At 39.0% G+C, this 17,617-nt stretch overlaps 1 protein-coding gene across 25 annotated transcripts in view; it reads right to left on the bottom strand.

Moving 5' to 3' along the window:
* Dnah7b (dynein, axonemal, heavy chain 7B) overlaps nucleotides 1–17,617 on the bottom strand; it is a 307,481-nt gene that overhangs the window by 265,575 nt on the left and 24,289 nt on the right. For 24 of the 25 annotated variants that reach the window (XR_003954985.1, XR_003954980.1, XR_373250.4 and 21 more), the window contains 2 exons: nucleotides 9,892–9,979; nucleotides 8,379–8,559 (listed from right to left, as the gene is read on the bottom strand). Coding sequence is in view for 22 of the 25 variants with exons in the window: in XM_011238490.3 (XP_011236792.1) it covers nucleotides 8,379–8,559; nucleotides 9,892–9,979 (269 nt within the window). In the remaining 3 variants the exon portion in view is untranslated. Of the gene's footprint in view, nucleotides 1–7,206; nucleotides 7,432–8,378; nucleotides 8,560–9,891; nucleotides 9,980–17,617 lie in introns of those variants that run through there. The other variant, XM_011238492.3, reaches the window with a different exon arrangement.

Here is a 17,617-nt window from a genome sequence, read left to right as displayed (position 1 = left end):
CTATTGCTTCATTTGGAAGTGATAACTGACTTTAATATTATAATTTCCTTTATAATATTGCACTCTTGTTGAATTATAGGTCATATATATAATATATGCTTTATAATATAAAGCACTCTTGTTGAATTATAGGTCAGCAAAAAGAGGAGAATTTCTTCCCTTGGAAAAGCACACATTGCCTTTTTGCATTTGAAATTGCAGAAGAGTGTCACACAGGCATTATAAAATCAGCAGAGCAAGCTCCCTCTGCTCCTGTCTGCTGTGTCTTCAATCACAAGCAGCTCCATTTTCCTGCCTGTCTTTCAAGATGCACTTTCTACAATGCAAAAATGTGCTGCTGCCCCCTGCTTAAAATTCTTCAGACTTTCCTGTTACATTCAAATGCTTTAAAAAGAGGCACTCAAGCCCTTTTCAGATACTTTCCCTTTCCCCAAATGCACCTTAGGCTTTGGCCATCATAGTGGCTCTCAAGTCTAGAACAGCCTTTGTCTGCCGTTGCTTGTGTCATTGCCTGGACTAAACATATTAGCTAGCAGACATTTCTCAAGTTCCAAGACTCCATTCAGGAGTTGGGAATGTTATACACTTGGATTCAAAGGATTAAGGTAGGCAGAGGCCAGAGGATCACAAGTTCAAAACCACACTAAGCTAGATAGCAAGTTAAGATCAGTCTTGGCTACTTAGGGAGACCCTGTTTCACTCCCACCTCCCATGCTACAACTGCAGAGTTAGTTAAGAAGGTTCTAGAGTGCACCCTAAGTCAAGATGAGTTTCTCTTCCTTTGGTCTCCTCTTCACTGCATTTGGTGTTTTCTTTGATACTTTAACTGCCTGTTCTCTGGAAGGCTAAATCACTCAATGCATTCTGATTTCACCAGCCTTTAGTGGGGCACTCATCATGAATGCTCTAACACAACTAACACAAACAACTAGAAACCCTTTCTTAAAAGTACATATTCTAAGCCAGGCAGTGGTGGCTCATGCCTTTAATCCCAGCATTTGGGAGGCAGAGGAAGGCAGATTTCTGAGTTCGAGGTCAGCCTGGTCTACAGAGTGAGTTCTAGGACAACCAGAGATATACAGATAAACCCTGTCTGGGGAAAAAAAAAAAGGAAGAGGAGAAGGAGGAGGAGAAGGAGGAGTAGGAGGAGGAGGAGGAGGAGGAAGAAGAAGGAAGAGGAGGAGGAGGAGGAGGATACATATTCTAAGTAGCTTCAGGGACTTTAGTCTAGATTGGGCCAGAAATGACTATTTTAAAAATTATTATTGCTTCTGGTCTGCACATATACTGGCAACAGTTGTGAATCAGCACACCATGCCTCACCCCACAGCTCTGCCTACCTCCTAGGAGATCTGCTTTAACCTGGCACACCCAGGACAGCCAGCACCAGAAACAACCAGATGGTGAAGGAAAGCACAAAAATATAATCAACAGAAGCCAATACAGCATGGCACCATCAGAAATCCCAGCTCTTCTACTACAGCAAGCCATGGATATCTTAACACACCTGAAGAGCAGCAGGGCTGTGACCTTAAATCCCATCTCATGAAGATGACAGAGGTCTTTAAGAAGGATATAGATAATTCCCTTAAAGTAATACAGCAAAACACAATCAAACAGGTAGAAGTCCTTAAAGAGTGAACAAATAAGTCCCTTAAAGAAATACAGGGGTGGTGGGGGGGAACAATCAAACAAACAGGAAATGAATAAAGTGGTCCAAGAACTAAAAATTGAAATAGAAGCAGTGAAGAAAACACAAACGGAGGCAAACCTGGAGTTGGAAAACCTAGGAAAGAGAACAGGAACAATAGAGATAAAAACATTACTAACAGAGTAAAGAGAGATAGAAGAGAAAATTTCAGGTGTAGAAGAAACCATAGAAGGAATGGACAGATCAATCAAAGAAAATGCCAACTGTAAAAAGTTCCTAACTCAAAAGCATCCACGAAATTTGGGTCACTATGAAAAGACCAAACCTAAGAATAAAAGGAATAGAAAATGATAAAGAGTCCCAGTTCAAAGGGCTAGAAAACATCCTCAACAAAAATCATACAGTAAAACTTCCCAAACCTAAAGAAAGAAATAGCTATAAACATACAAGAAACTTACAAAACACCATATAGATTGGACTGAAAAGGGAAATCTTACCACCATACAATACTCAAAATACTAAATGCACGGAACAAAGAAAGAATATTAAAAGCTACAAGGGAAAAAGTCAAGTAACATGTAAAGGCAGACCTATCAGAATTACACCTGACTTCTCAACAGAGACTCTAAAAGCCAGAAGTTCCTGGACAGATGTCTTGCAAACCCTATGAGACCACAGATGTCAACCTAGACTACTTACTATAAACAGCAAATCACTTGATCACTATAAATTGAGAAACTAAAATATTCCATGACAAAATCATGGTTAAGCAATACCTTTCTACTAATCCAGCACTACACAGAATACTAGAAGGAAAACTCTAAAACAAGGCGAGAAGTACACCCAAGAAAACACAAGCAATTAATCATCTCAAGTAAAACCAAAAGAAGAGAACCACAGACACACAGTAATACCTCTAATAACAAAATAAAAGGAACTAACAATCATTGATCATTAATATCTCTCAATATCAATGGACTCAAATCGCCAAAAATATCACAGGCTAACAGACTGGATACATAAGCAGGATCCATCATTTTGTTGCATACAAGAAACACACCCCGACAAAAAGATAGCCACTACCTCAGAGTAAAAGGCTGGGAAAAGATTTTCCAAGCAAACAAGTTAGAGTAGCCATTCTAGTACCTAATGAAATAGACTTTTTACCGAAAGTTAAGAAGAGAAGGGGAAGGTCATTTCATACTCATCGAAGGATAAATCCACCAAGATAACATCTCCATTATGAAGACCTATGCCCCAAATGCAAAGGCACCCATATTCGTAAAAGAAACATTATTAAAGTGCAAATCACACATAGAATCCCATACAATAATGGTGACAGACTTCAACTCCCTACTTTGACCAACAGACAGGTCATTAAAACAGAAATTGAACAATAGAACAATGAAACTAACATGTTGTAAACCAAATGAATTTAATAGATATCTACAGAATCTTTCACATAATGAGTAAAATAATATACCTTCTTCTCAGCACCTCACAGAACCTTCTCCAAAATGGACCACACAATCAGGCACAAGCCTCAAAAGGTACAAGAAGATTGAAATAACCCACTGTATTCTATCAGATAATCACAGATTAGTGATGTACTTAAACAACAGAAAGCACACATACTCGTGGAAACTGAACAATTCTTTACTCAATGATCACTTCGACAGGTAAGAAATAAAGAAGGAAATTGAAGTCCTTCTATAATTCAATGAAAATGACGGCACAACATACCCAGACTTCCAGTAAATGATGAAAGTACTGCTAAGAGGAAAATCCATATCACTAAGTTGGAGAGAGCTCATACAAGCAACTTAACAGCACACAAGAACGCTCTAGGACAAAAAGAAGCAAAGCCACTCAAGAGTAGAGGACAGGAAATAGCCAAACTCAGGGCTGAAATCAATCCAATTAGAAACAAAGAGAACAATATAAAGAATCAACAAAACTAAGAGCTGGATTTTGAAAAAATCAATAGAATAGATAAACCCTTAGCTAAACTAACTAAAAGATACAGAGACGGTATCCAAATTAACAAAATCAGAAAAGATATAGATAAAAACAGAAACTGAGGAAATTCACAAAATCATTACTTCACAAACCTATACTCAACAAAAGTGGAAAATCTTAAAGAAATGAATGGTTTCCTAGACAGATACCACAAACCAAAGTTAAATCAAGATCAGGTAAACCATTTAAACAGTCCCATAACTCCTAAGGAAATGGATGCAGTCATTAAGAACTTTCCAACCAAAAAACCCCAAGTCAGATGGTTTTAGTGCAGAATTCTACCAGACATTCAAAGAAGAGCTAATATCAATACTCCTCAAACTATTCCACAAAAAAGGAAACAGAAGGAAAACTACCTAATTCATTCTATGAAGCCAAAAATATCCTGATACCTAAGCCACACAAAGACTCAACAAAGAAAGAGAACTTCAGACCAATTTCATCTATGAATATTGATGCAAAACTACTCAATACTCAATAAAACTCTCACAAACACATTGAAAAAATTTTTCACTACAATCAAGTAGACTTCATTCCAGGGATAAAGGGATGGTTCAGTTTATGAAAATTCATGAATATAATCCACTACATAAACAAACTGAAAGAAGAAAGATCACATCATCATTTCATTAGATATTTAAAAAAGCTTTTGATAAAATTCAACAGCTCTTCATGTTAAAAGTCTTGGAGAGATCAGGAATTCAAGGTTCATGCCTAAATATATAAAGCAAGCCAATAGTAAACATTAAATTAAATGGAGAGAAACTTGAAGAAATCCCATTAAAAATCAGGAACAAGCCTAGGCTGCCCTCTGTAGCAAAGGATGTCCTAGTCAGCCATCAATGGGAGGAGAGGCCCTTGGTTTTGTGAAGATTATATGCCCCAGTACAGGAGAATGCCAGGGCAAGGAAGCAGGAGTGGGTGGGTTGCGGAGCAAAGGTTGGGGGGAGGGTATAGGGGACTTTCGGTATAGCACTTGAAATGTAAATGAAGAAAATATCTAATAAAAAATTTTTTTGAAAAAACAAAAAGACAAGGCTGACCATTCTCTTCCTATCTATTTAATGTACACTTGAAGTTCTAGCTAAAGCAAAAAGACAAAAAAAGGATATCAAGGGCATACAAACTGAAAAGGAAGAAGGAAGGTATCACAATTCTTGGATTAGATAATAGTATATATACATAAGCAATCCCCAAAATTCTACCAGAGAACTACAGCTGATAAACAACTTGAGCAAATTGCCCTTCTTTATACAAATGATAAATGGGCAGAGAAAGCAATTGGGGAAACAAAACCCTTCACAGTAGCCTCAAATAACATAAAATACCTTGGTGCAACTCTAACCAAGTAAGGAAAAGATCTTTATGACAAGAACTTCAAGTCTCTGAAGAAAGATATTGAAGAAGTTATCAGAAGTTAGAAAGATCCCCCATGCTCATGGATCCAGTAGGATTAACATAGTGAAAATGTCTATCTACAGATTCAGTGCAATCCACATCAATATTCCAACACAATTTTTTACAGACATTCAAAGAGCAATTCTCAATGCAATCCCCACCAAATTCCAGCACAATTTTTTACAGACCTTGACAGAGCAATTTTCAATTTCATATGGAAAAACAGAAAACACAGGATAGCCAAAACAATCCTGAAAAATAAAAGCACTTCTGGAAGAATCACTATTCCAAACCTCAAGCTCTACTACAGAGCAATAATGATTTTTTTAAAGGCATGGTACTGGTACAGAAACAGACAGGTTGATCAATAGAATAGAATCAAAGACCTGGATGTCTGCATGTAGAGGAATGCAAATACATTCATATTTATCACACTGCACAAAACTCAAGTCCAAGCGGATCAAGGACATCAACATAAAACAGGATAGACTGAATCTAATAGAAGAGAAAGTGGGAAATTGTCTTGAACACTTAGCTACAGGAGAGAATTTCTTGAACAAAACAATAATGGCTCAGGCTCTAAGATCAATAATTGATAAATGGGACCTCATGAAACTGAAAAGCTCCTTTAAGGCAAAGGACACTATTAATAGAACAAAACAGCAACCTCCAGATAGGGAAAAGATCTTCACTAACCCTATATCTGATAGAGGGCTAATAACCAAATATATAAAGAACTCAAGAAGTTAAACTCTAACAAAACAAATAACCCAATTAAGAAATGAGGTACAGAGCTAAACAAAGAATTCTCAGCAGAGGAATCTCAAATGCCCAAGAAGCACTTAAAGAAATGCTAAATACCCATAGTCATCAGCGAAATGGAAAATCAAAACAACTCTGAGATAACACCTTACACCAATCGAAATGGATAAGATCAAAAACTCAAGGGGCAGCCCATGCTGTGGAGGAGGAGGAACACTCCTCCACTGATGGTGGGATTTCATCAATGGGATTTGTACAGCCACTCTGGAAATCAATCTGGTGGTTTCTCAGAAAATTGGAAATAGTTCTACCTGAAGACCCAAATATATCACTTCTAGGCATATATCCGAAAGATGCCACACTGAACCCCAAGGACATGTGCTCCACTATGTTCATAGCAGCTTTATTCATAATAGCCAGAAACTGAAAACAACCCACATGTCCCTCAACCAAAGAGTGATTACAGAAAATGTAAAATTTACGCAATGGAATACTATTCAGCAATTAAAAGCAAAGATATCATGAATTTTGCAGGCAAATGGATGGAACTAGAAAATATCATCCTGAGTAAGGCAACCCAGACCTAAAAGGACATACATCATATGTCCTGATAAGTGGAAATTAGCCATAAAGTACAGAATACCCATGATACAGACCATAGACCCAAAAAAGTTAAACAAGGAGGAAGGCACAAGTGAGGACGCTTGAATTGCACTTAGAAGGGGAAATGAAATAGTCATAGGCAGAGGGAAGGAGGGAACAGGTCAGGGGTGGGGAGGGAAATGGGGAGGCAGAATAAGGTGTGGGGAGAGACAAGAAAGAGGCCCAGAGTGCCAGGACAATGAATGGAAATCTGCAGCTGGGTGGTGGAGTCCAGAATCTGAAGGAAGTCCCAGAGACCTAGGGTAGGGTAGACTCCCAGGAGTCTATGCAGGTGACCTTAGCCAAGATGCCTAACAGTGGTAGACATGCAACTTGAAGAGGCCACCTCTTGTAGCTTGGGAGGACCCCATTGGAGGGATAAGGACACTAACCCACCCACAAAACTTTCAACCCAAAAATTTGTCCTGTCTAAGAACAATGCAGGGATGGAGCAGAGACTGAAGGAAAAGCCAACCAAAAACAAGCCCAACTCAAAACCCATCCCATAGGCAAGCACTAATCCCTGATATTGATGATACTCTGTTATGCTTGTAGACAGGAGCTTAGCATAACTGTCCTCTGAGAGGACCCAACAGAAGAAGACTGAAACACATGCAGATACCCACAGTGAAACACTGAACAGAAGTCAGGGACACTTGTGGAAGAGTAGGGGAAGGAGTGGAGGCCCTAAAGGGGGAGGAAGCCCAACAGGAAGACCAACAGAGTCAACTAACCTGCACCTCTAGGAGCTCTCAGCGACTGAGCCAGCAACCACAGAGCACACACAGGCTTGGAATGAGGCCCCCAGCACATATGTAGCAGACATGAAGCTCAGGCTCATTCTCCACAACTGCCTTGTATGACCTCAGTGGAAGAGAATGTGCCTAATCTGGCAGAGACAGAGATGTGCCAGGGTGGAAGGAGTACATGGGGGGATGGGGAGGGGAGCACCTTCTCAGACGAGAAGGGGGGATGGAAGCAGGAATCTGAGATGGAAGGAACAGGGGGAAGAGCAGTGTTTGGGATGTAAATAAATAAATATTCTTATTACCTACTCGTACTTAGAAATCAACCTGTTAAGTCCATACCATGGTTCAACAAACCTCTTACACAAAAGACCATATGGTAAATAATTCCGCTTTGGGAGCCACAAGGTCTCTGTTCAGCTGCTCAGCTCTGATGTTATAACTCAAAAGCAGCCATACACAATGTGTTAAAAAAATATTAGAATGTCTGTGTGCTATTGAAACCTCAATTGCAGAATAGGCAGTGGTCAGGACTGGCTTCTGAGCCATAGGTGGCCACTTTTTTGTCTAGAGCAAAAATGTCATGAACTATATTTGAATTTCAAATGAATAATGTTAATGATAGTTGGTAATGGTTAAAATGTTTGGTAATTATTCACCTACACACACACACACAGTATGCACATGCTCACACATATGCATGCACCATACACATATAAAATGCACAAGCACACAGATAAAAACACACACATGGGCTTGTCTTGTCTATCCCACCTATACCAAGGAAGTTTTAAATAAAGGACAATCTTGCAGGAAGAGATGGCTTCCTAAGTGCCTAATGCTTTCTCTTGACTAAAACACAATAGAAGTTTCAAAGAGCTAAAGATAATGTTTTATTACTTTCCTTGGTGTTATCCTTTAATGAGACACAATATCTTTAAAAACAGCAAAGTTGATGTAAAAAATAATTTATACCTAATTAAAGAAAGTTGGCTGAAGTCTTAAGTAAATTAAAGAATGTTGGTGAGGTCTTAATGCAGCAATGAGGTGGGAAAGAGCAAAATCAGCCAAGGGAATGTGTCAAAATTAGGTGTTAACTTTCAACTCAAAACTTGCCTTTAAGGCAACACATACTCAAAGTAGAAAACACAGCAACTTACCTATGGATTTCTTTACACTAAGAAGATAATCTTCTCTTATCTCATCGGACAAGACCATGATGCTATTATTCAGGATTTTCAGATGCTGCGGAACCAATTGTAATACGTGCTCCAACCAAGAGTCTTCCATTGGGGCCACGTGATCAGTATCAAGTCCATGGCGAATGTAGTAGTAATACCTCTGTGATAAGTGAGGAGGCAGAGATTTAGTACTGCAGTAAAGGAGAGTGGGGTCAGAACACAAAACCACAGGGGAAAATGCATCTGGGGAGAACAAAGTATTTATAAATAATACAAAGCACTTTTGTGAAAGTCACATAAGCATTATTTAAGATCTCTTAAGTTTTTTAAATGCTATTTCCTGGAAGCCAAAGCAATTTTTCTTAGTTCACATCTATACCATAAGCGTCAAAGTTACATCATCAAATAGATGAGGTATGGAATAGAGTACATGCTCAATTGCAGGTTGATGTTTGTAAACTTTTGGAACATATTATTAGGTCTGCATTTTTATGTTTGATGATCAGAGGTCAATCATAAAAGCTGCATTCAAGTCAGTATTCTTTTACACTAACTCTAGAAGCATACAACAGAACTGAATTGTGCTGGTTTGAATAGGAAAGGCATAGGCTCATATATTTGTGTGTTTAGTCCCTAGTTGGTGAACTGTTCAGAAGGACTGATTAAGAGATGTGGCCTTGTTGGAGGAAGTATGTCACTAATGTGGTCTTTGAGGTTTCAAAAACCATGTCAGGCCCAGAAGTAAAACACTGATTAAGATAGCCCATTTCTATCCTTTATTGTATTATAAATATTATACATGTTAATTCTCACTTTAAAATATGATAATTCTCCATTCTTCATAATTATTTACACAGTACTTGGGACAAAAATTAAAGTTCAAAATGTTTTCAAATTCACAATGCTTTTATTTATTTGTATGTGTTTAGGTGTTTTGTCTGCATGTATGACTGTTCACAACATGCATGCATGTTGTCCACAGAATCCAAAAAAGGGTGTTAGACTCCATGAGATTGGAGATGGTTATAAAGTGCCATGTGAGGGCATCGGATTAAACCCAGGTCCAGTACAACAGCCAGTTCTCTAAACCATCTCTCTAGCCTATGATGTTATAATTCTTAATGCATACATTTAAAAAAAATGTTTATTCGTTTGAAACACCAGAATTATTGCTTCTAAAATAAGTTAATGTGCTTTTTAGAATATCAATTATCATAACTCTGAAAAATTATCATAAAAGAATAATGTTGGGTAAGGATGTATATGACTGAGACAAACTTTAGGAAGGGATCAGGCAGGTTTGGAATTGCTTAACTGGGACCTTAGGTGGCAAGAGAGAAAATGCTTGTCTAATAGAATAATCTGATGCAACTCTCTGTTCATTCCTGCACTCACAAAGATACACAAGAAAGGACAGAATAATCTCAAGGACACGCAGTATTTTGAGGTCTTCCTTCTATTTGTAGTTTTACTGACAGAAGTGAGTTGTTACCGAGATGTCTTTCTCTCTTGCAGTAGTGGTTGCTTTTGGAATACCGCTCTCATCAATGACATCGGACTCTAAATCACCATCTTGTTGCCTAAGACAGTGATAAACAAAGATGAGTCAGAAAGGTACAAAGGCAGTTCAAACACAAAACATGGGTGTAAAAACATCAGGACTATTCTCTACTAAATCACCAGAAAAATAAACGGTTGGACATATTTGCTTCGTGCCCCTTTCTCTCCATGTGTGCAGAGATGACTGGATGTGCTCTCTGAGACCTGCTTCATGGGAAGCATCCCCTGCAGTGGCCTTTGCTCATTTGCTTTCACTACTAAAAAACTGACTTCTCTCTACTTTGAAGTTGCAAAGCATATTCTTGTATTATCCCTAAAATATGCTGTTTATTAATCTGATTAAAATAAAATGACGATAGGAAATTCAAGGGCTGTTTTGCAGAAAACACAGTCACGCTCTCTGAAGACCTTGTCTCAGATCTCTAGGGACATACACGTTGACTCCAAGCAACAAAGAAACTCATTTGTTCCTTTGCCTTTTTTAAGTTTATGTGCATAAAACTCCTGTGATTGATGTAATTCGGTTCAAAAGCTGTCCCAGATATGAACCATGATGACATTTCCTGGGGCTCTACTGTGCAGAAAGGCATAGTTTACAGCTCCAGCACAAATGACAGGTTGTGCTGGGCCAGGTCTCACTTCTGTATTGTGGTCCAGAACCCAGTGTCATCTACTGATACAAATCAGTGGTACTGAATAAAAAACACCTGTTCCCCTTACTGATTGAGTAGCAGATGCTGAAGATTTATTGAAAATGTTTCTAAAAAACCATACTAAAGTAGGAACCCAGGATAGATCTCTCAACTTGTCTCTTCTAATTCCAAGAATCCAATATTCAATGAACATCATGTTGTGGTTTTAAAGTAAGCAAGAAAAGTCCATTTAATTTAAGAGATAATCAATAAATCTTTACCAAACAGAAGAATATGAATACAAAAGTAGTGGGGGATCCTCAAAATATTAAGTAAATAAGAAGACAAGAATTGATTATTCTAACCACAAATGTAATCTCATTATGCTGTTGCTTGCCCATAAAGGAACTAATAAAAATAATACTGTGTTTTCAGATCATCAAGTCGGGGTTCACATTGCACCACTCTAAATGCATGACTTCAGTAAGTGGCATTTGTGGTTGTTTTTAGTGCAGAAACCCCATCCTGCCAGCCTTCCAACATCACCAGCATCCACTTTTCATCCTGTGTGTGAATAATGCCTAGAAAGGTGTAGTCACTAAGGCTGGAAGGGAAGAAGACCACTAGGCTTGTAGAAACCACTATGGACTCTCTGAGAGAGTGTCAACATCCCATCCCCTCAGCTCTATGGACCCACAAGTCTACACTCTGCTCACCAGAAACTATAAGAGCTATTCACCACCAGTCAAGCCCTTAGTGGTTTTGCAAGCATTATTTCTAAGTCTCACATGTACTGTTGAAAGTCATAATTAGAAGTAGAAGGTACTCTACCCAACTCATTTTATGAAGCCACTATTACTCTGATACCTAAACCACAGAAAGACACAACAAAGATAGAGAACTTCAGACCAATTTCTCTTATGAATATCGATGCAAAAATCCTCAATAAAATTCTCGCTAACCGAATCCAAGAACACATTAAAGCAATCGTCCATCCTAACCAAGTAGGTTTTATTCCAGGGATGCGGGGATAGTTTAATATACGGAAATCCATCAATGTAATCCATTATATAAACAAACTCAAAGACAAAAACCACATGATCATCTCGTTAGATGCAGAAAAAGCATTTGACAAAATCCAACACCCGTTCATGATAAAAGTCTTGGAAAGATCAGGAATTCAAGGCCCATACCTAAACATGATAAAAGCAATCTACAGCAAACCAGTAGCCAACATCAAAGTAAATGGAGAGAAGCTGGAAGCAATCCCACTAAAATCAGGGACTAGACAAGGCTGCCCACTTTCTCCCTACCTTTTCAACATAGTACTTGAAGTATTAGCCAGAGCAATTCGACAACAAAAGGAGATCAAGGGGATACAAATTGGAAAAGAGGAAGTCAAAATATCACTTTTTGCAGATGATATGATAGTATATATAAGTGACCCTAAAAATTCTACCAGAGAACTCCTAAACCTGATAAACAGCTTCGGTGAAGTAGCTGGATATAAAATAAACTCAAACAAGTCAATGGCCTTTCTCTATACAAAGAATAAACAGGCTGAGAAAGAAATTAGGGAAATAACACCCTTCTCAATAGTCACAAATAATATAAAATATCTTGGCATGACTCTAAGTAAGGAAGTGAAAGATCTGTATGATAAAAACTTCAAGTCTCTGAAGAAAGAAATTAAAGAAGATCTCAGAAGATGGAAGGATCTCCCATGCTCATGGATTGGCAGGATCAACATTGTAAAAATGGCTATCTTGCCAAAAGCAATCTACAGATTCAATGCAATCCCCATCAAAATTCCAACTCAATTCTTCAACGAGTTAGAAGGAGAAATTTGCAAATTCATCTGGAATAACAAAAAACCTAGGATAGCAAAAAGTCTTCTCAAGGATAAAAGAACCTCTGGTGGAATCACCATGCCTGACCTAAAGCTTTACTACAGAGCAACTGTGATAAAAACTGCATGGTACTGGTATAGAGACAGACCAGTAGACCAATGGAATAGAATTGAAGACCCAGAAATGAACCCACACACCTATGGTCACTTGATCTTCGACAAGGGAGCTAAAACCATCCAGTGGAAGAAAGACAGCATTTTCAACAATTGGTGCTGGCACAACTGGTTGTTATCATGTAGAAGAATGCGAATCGATCCATACTTATCTCCTTGTACTAAGGTCAAATCTAAGTGGATCAAGGAACTTCACATAAAACCAGAGACACTGAAACTTATAGAGGAGAAAGTGGGGAAAAGCCTTGAAGATATGGGCACAGGGGAAAAATTCCTGAACAGAACAGCAATGGCTTGTGCTGTAAGATCGAGAATTGACAAATGGGACCTAATGAAACTCCAAAGTTTCTGCAAGGCAAAAGACACCGTCAATAAGACAAAAAGACCACCAACAGATTGGGAAAGGATCTTTACCTATCCTAAATCAGATAGGGGACTAATATCCAACATATATAAAGAACTCAAGAAGGTGGACTTCAGAAAATCAAATAACCCCATTAAAAAATGGGGCTCAGAACTGAACAAAGAATTCTCACCTGAGGAATACCGAATGGCAGAGAAGCACTTGAAAAAATGTTCAACATCCTTAATCATCAGGGAAATGCAAATCAAAACAACACTGAGATTCCACCTCACACCAGTCAGAATGGCTAAGATCAAAAATTCAGGTGACAGCAGATGCTGGCGTGGATGTGGAGAAAGAGGAACACTCCTCCATTGTTGGTGGGAGTGCAGGCTTGTACAACCACTCTGGAAATCAGTCTGGCGGTTCCTCAGAAAACTGGACATAGTACTACCGGAGGATCCAGCAATACCTCTCCTGGGCATATATCCAGAAGATGCCCCAACAGGTAAGAAGGACACATGCTCCACTATGTTCATAGCAGCCTTATTTATAATAGCCAGAAGCTGGAAAGAACCTAGATGCCCCTCAACAGAGGAATGGATACAGAAAATGTGGTACATCTACACAATGGAGTACTACTCAGCTATTAAAAAGAATGAATTTATGAAATTCCTAGCCAAATGGATGGACCTGGAGGGCATCATCCTGAGTGAGGTAACACATTCACAAAGAAACTCACACAATATGTATTCACTGATAAGTGGATATTAGCCCCAAACCTAGGATACCCAAGATATAAGATATAATTTGCTAAACACATGAAACTCAAAGAGAATGAAGACTGAAGTGTGGACACTATGCCCCTCCTTAGATTTGGGAACAAAACACCCATGGAAGGAGTTACAGAGACGGAGTTTGGAGCTGAGATGAAAGGATGGACCATGTAGAGACTGCCATAGCCAGGGATCCACCCCATAATCAGCATCCAAACGCTGACACCATTGCATACACTAGCAAGATTTTATTGAAAGGACGCAGATGTAGCTGTCTCTTGTGAGACTATGCCGGGGCCCAGCAAACACAGAAGTGGATGCTCACAGTCAGCTAATGGATGGATCATAGGGCTCCCAATGGAGGAGCTAGAGAAAGTAGCCAAGGAGCTAAAGGGATCTGCAACCCTATAGGTGGAACAACATTATGAGCTAACCAGTACCCCGGAGCTCTTGACTCTAGCTGCATATATATCAAAAGATGGCCCAGTCGGCCATCACTGGAAAGAGAGGCCCATTGGACTTGCAAACTTTATATGCCCCAGTACAGGGGAATACCAGGGCCAAAAAGGGGGAGTGGGTGGGCAGGGGAGTGGGGGTGGGTGGATATGGGGGACTTTTGGTATAGCATTGGAAATGTAAATGAGTTAAATACCTAATAAAAAATGGAAAAAAAAAAAAAGAAAAGTCCATTTAATTTAAGAGATAATCAATAAATCTTTACCAAACAGAAGAATATGAATACAAAAGTAGTGGGGGATCCTCAAAATATTAAGTAAATAAGAAGACAAGAATTGATTATTCTAACCACAAATGTAATCTCATTATGCTGTTGCTTGCCCATAAAGGAACTAATAAAAATAATACTGTGTTTTCAGATCATCAAGTCGGGGTTCACATTGCACCACTCTAAATGCATGACTTCAGTAAGTGGCATTTGTGGTTGTTTTTAGTGCAGAAACCCCATCCTGCCAGCCTTCCAACATCACCAGCATCCACTTTTCATCCTGTGTGTGAATAATGCCTAGAAAGGTGTAGTCACTAAGGCTGGAAGGGAAGAAGACCACTAGGCTTGTAGAAACCACTATGGACTCTCTGAGAGAGTGTCAACATCCCATCCCCTCAGCTCTATGGACCCACAAGTCTACACTCTGCTCACCAGAAACTATAAGAGCTATTCACCACCAGTCAAGCCCTTAGTGGTTTTGCAAGCATTATTTCTAAGTCTCACATGTACTGTTGAAAGTCATAATTAGAAGTAGAAGGTACTCTACCCAACTCATTTTATGAAGCCACTATTACTCTGATACCTAAACCACAGAAAGACACAACAAAGATAGAGAACTTCAGACCAATTTCTCTTATGAATATCGATGCAAAAATCCTCAATAAAATTCTCGCTAACCGAATCCAAGAACACATTAAAGCAATCGTCCATCCTAACCAAGTAGGTTTTATTCCAGGGATGCGGGGATAGTTTAATATACGGAAATCCATCAATGTAATCCATTATATAAACAAACTCAAAGACAAAAACCACATGATCATCTCGTTAGATGCAGAAAAAGCATTTGACAAAATCCAACACCCGTTCATGATAAAAGTCTTGGAAAGATCAGGAATTCAAGGCCCATATCTAAACATGATAAAAGCAATCTACAGCAAACCAGTAGCCAACATCAAAGTAAATGGAGAGAAGCTGGAAGCAATCCCACTAAAATCAGGGACTAGACAAGGCTGCCCACTTTCTCCCTACCTTTTCAACATAGTACTTGAAGTATTAGCCAGAGCAATTCGACAACAAAAGGAGATCAAGGGGATACAAATTGGAAAAGAGGAAGTCAAAATATCACTTTTTGCAGATGATATGATAGTATATATAAGTGACCCTAAAAATTCTACCAGAGAACTCCTAAACCTGATAAACAGCTTCGGTGAAGTAGCTGGATATAAAATAAACTCAAACAAGTCAATGGCCTTTCTCTATACAAAGAATAAACAGGCTGAGAAAGAAATTAGGGAAATAACACCCTTCTCAATAGTCACAAATAATATAAAATATCTTGGCATGACTCTAAGTAAGGAAGTGAAAGATCTGTATGATAAAAACTTCAAGTCTCTGAAGAAAGAAATTAAAGAAGATCTCAGAAGATGGAAGGATCTCCCATGCTCATGGATTGGCAGGATCAACATTGTAAAAATGGCTATCTTGCCAAAAGCAATCTACAGATTCAATGCAATCCCCATCAAAATTCCAACTCAATTCTTCAACGAGTTAGAAGGAGAAATTTGCAAATTCATCTGGAATAACAAAAAACCTAGGATAGCAAAAAGTCTTCTCAAGGATAAAAGAACCTCTGGTGGAATCACCATGCCTGACCTAAAGCTTTACTACAGAGCAACTGTGATAAAAACTGCATGGTACTGGTATAGAGACAGACCAGTAGACCAATGGAATAGAATTGAAGACCCAGAAATGAACCCACACACCTATGGTCACTTGATCTTCGACAAGGGAGCTAAAACCATCCAGTGGAAGAAAGACAGCATTTTCAACAATTGGTGCTGGCACAACTGGTTGTTATCATGTAGAAGAATGCGAATCGATCCATACTTATCTCCTTGTACTAAGGTCAAATCTAAGTGGATCAAGGAACTTCACATAAAACCAGAGACACTGAAACTTATAGAGGAGAAAGTGGGGAAAAGCCTTGAAGATATGGGCACAGGGGAAAAATTCCTGAACAGAACAGCAATGGCTTGTGCTGTAAGATCGAGAATTGACAAATGGGACCTAATGAAACTCCAAAGTTTCTGCAAGGCAAAAGACACCGTCAATAAGACAAAAAGACCACCAACAGATTGGGAAAGGATCTTTACCTATCCTAAATCAGATAGGGGACTAATATCCAACATATATAAAGAACTCAAGAAGGTGGACTTCAGAAAATCAAATAACCCCATTAAAAAATGGGGCTCAGAACTGAACAAAGAATTCTCACCTGAGGAATACCGAATGGCAGAGAAGCACTTGAAAAAATGTTCAACATCCTTAATCATCAGGGAAATGCAAATCAAAACAACACTGAGATTCCACCTCACACCAGTCAGAATGGCTAAGATCAAAAATTCAGGTGACAGCAGATGCTGGCGTGGATGTGGAGAAAGAGGAACACTCCTCCATTGTTGGTGGGAGTGCAGGCTTGTACAACCACTCTGGAAATCAGTCTGGCGGTTCCTCAGAAAACTGGACATAGTACTACCGGAGGATCCAGCAATACCTCTCCTGGGCATATATCCAGAAGATGCCCCAACAGGTAAGAAGGACACATGCTCCACTATGTTCATAGCAGCCTTATTTATAATAGCCAGAAGCTGGAAAGAACCTAGATGCCCCTCAACAGAGGAATGGATACAGAAAATGTGGTACATCTACACAATGGAGTACTACTCAGCTATTAAAAAGAATGAATTTATGAAATTCCTAGCCAAATGGATGGACCTGGAGGGCATCATCCTGAGTGAGGTAACACATTCACAAAGAAACTCACACAATATGTATTCACTGATAAGTGGATATTAGCCCCAAACCTAGGATACCCAAGATATAAGATACAATTTGCTAAACACATGAAACTCAAGAAAAATGAAGACTGAAGTGTGGACACTATGCCCCTCCTTAGAAGTGGGAACAAAACACCCTTGGAAGGAGTTACAGAGACAAAGTTTGGAGCTGAGATGAAAGGATGGACCATGTAGAGACTTCCATATCCAGGGATCCACCCCATAATCAGCATCCAAACGCTGACACCATTGCATACACTAGCAAGGTTTTATCGAAAGGACCCAGATGTAGCTGTCTCTTGTGAGACTATGCCGGGGCCTAG

The sequence above is a fragment of the Mus musculus genome, chromosome 1 (genome assembly GCF_000001635.26).
Source record: "Mus musculus strain C57BL/6J chromosome 1, GRCm38.p6 C57BL/6J".
Lineage (NCBI taxonomy): Eukaryota > Metazoa > Chordata > Mammalia > Rodentia > Muridae > Mus > Mus musculus.
This window is presented reverse-complemented; position numbering and strand designations above follow the sequence as displayed.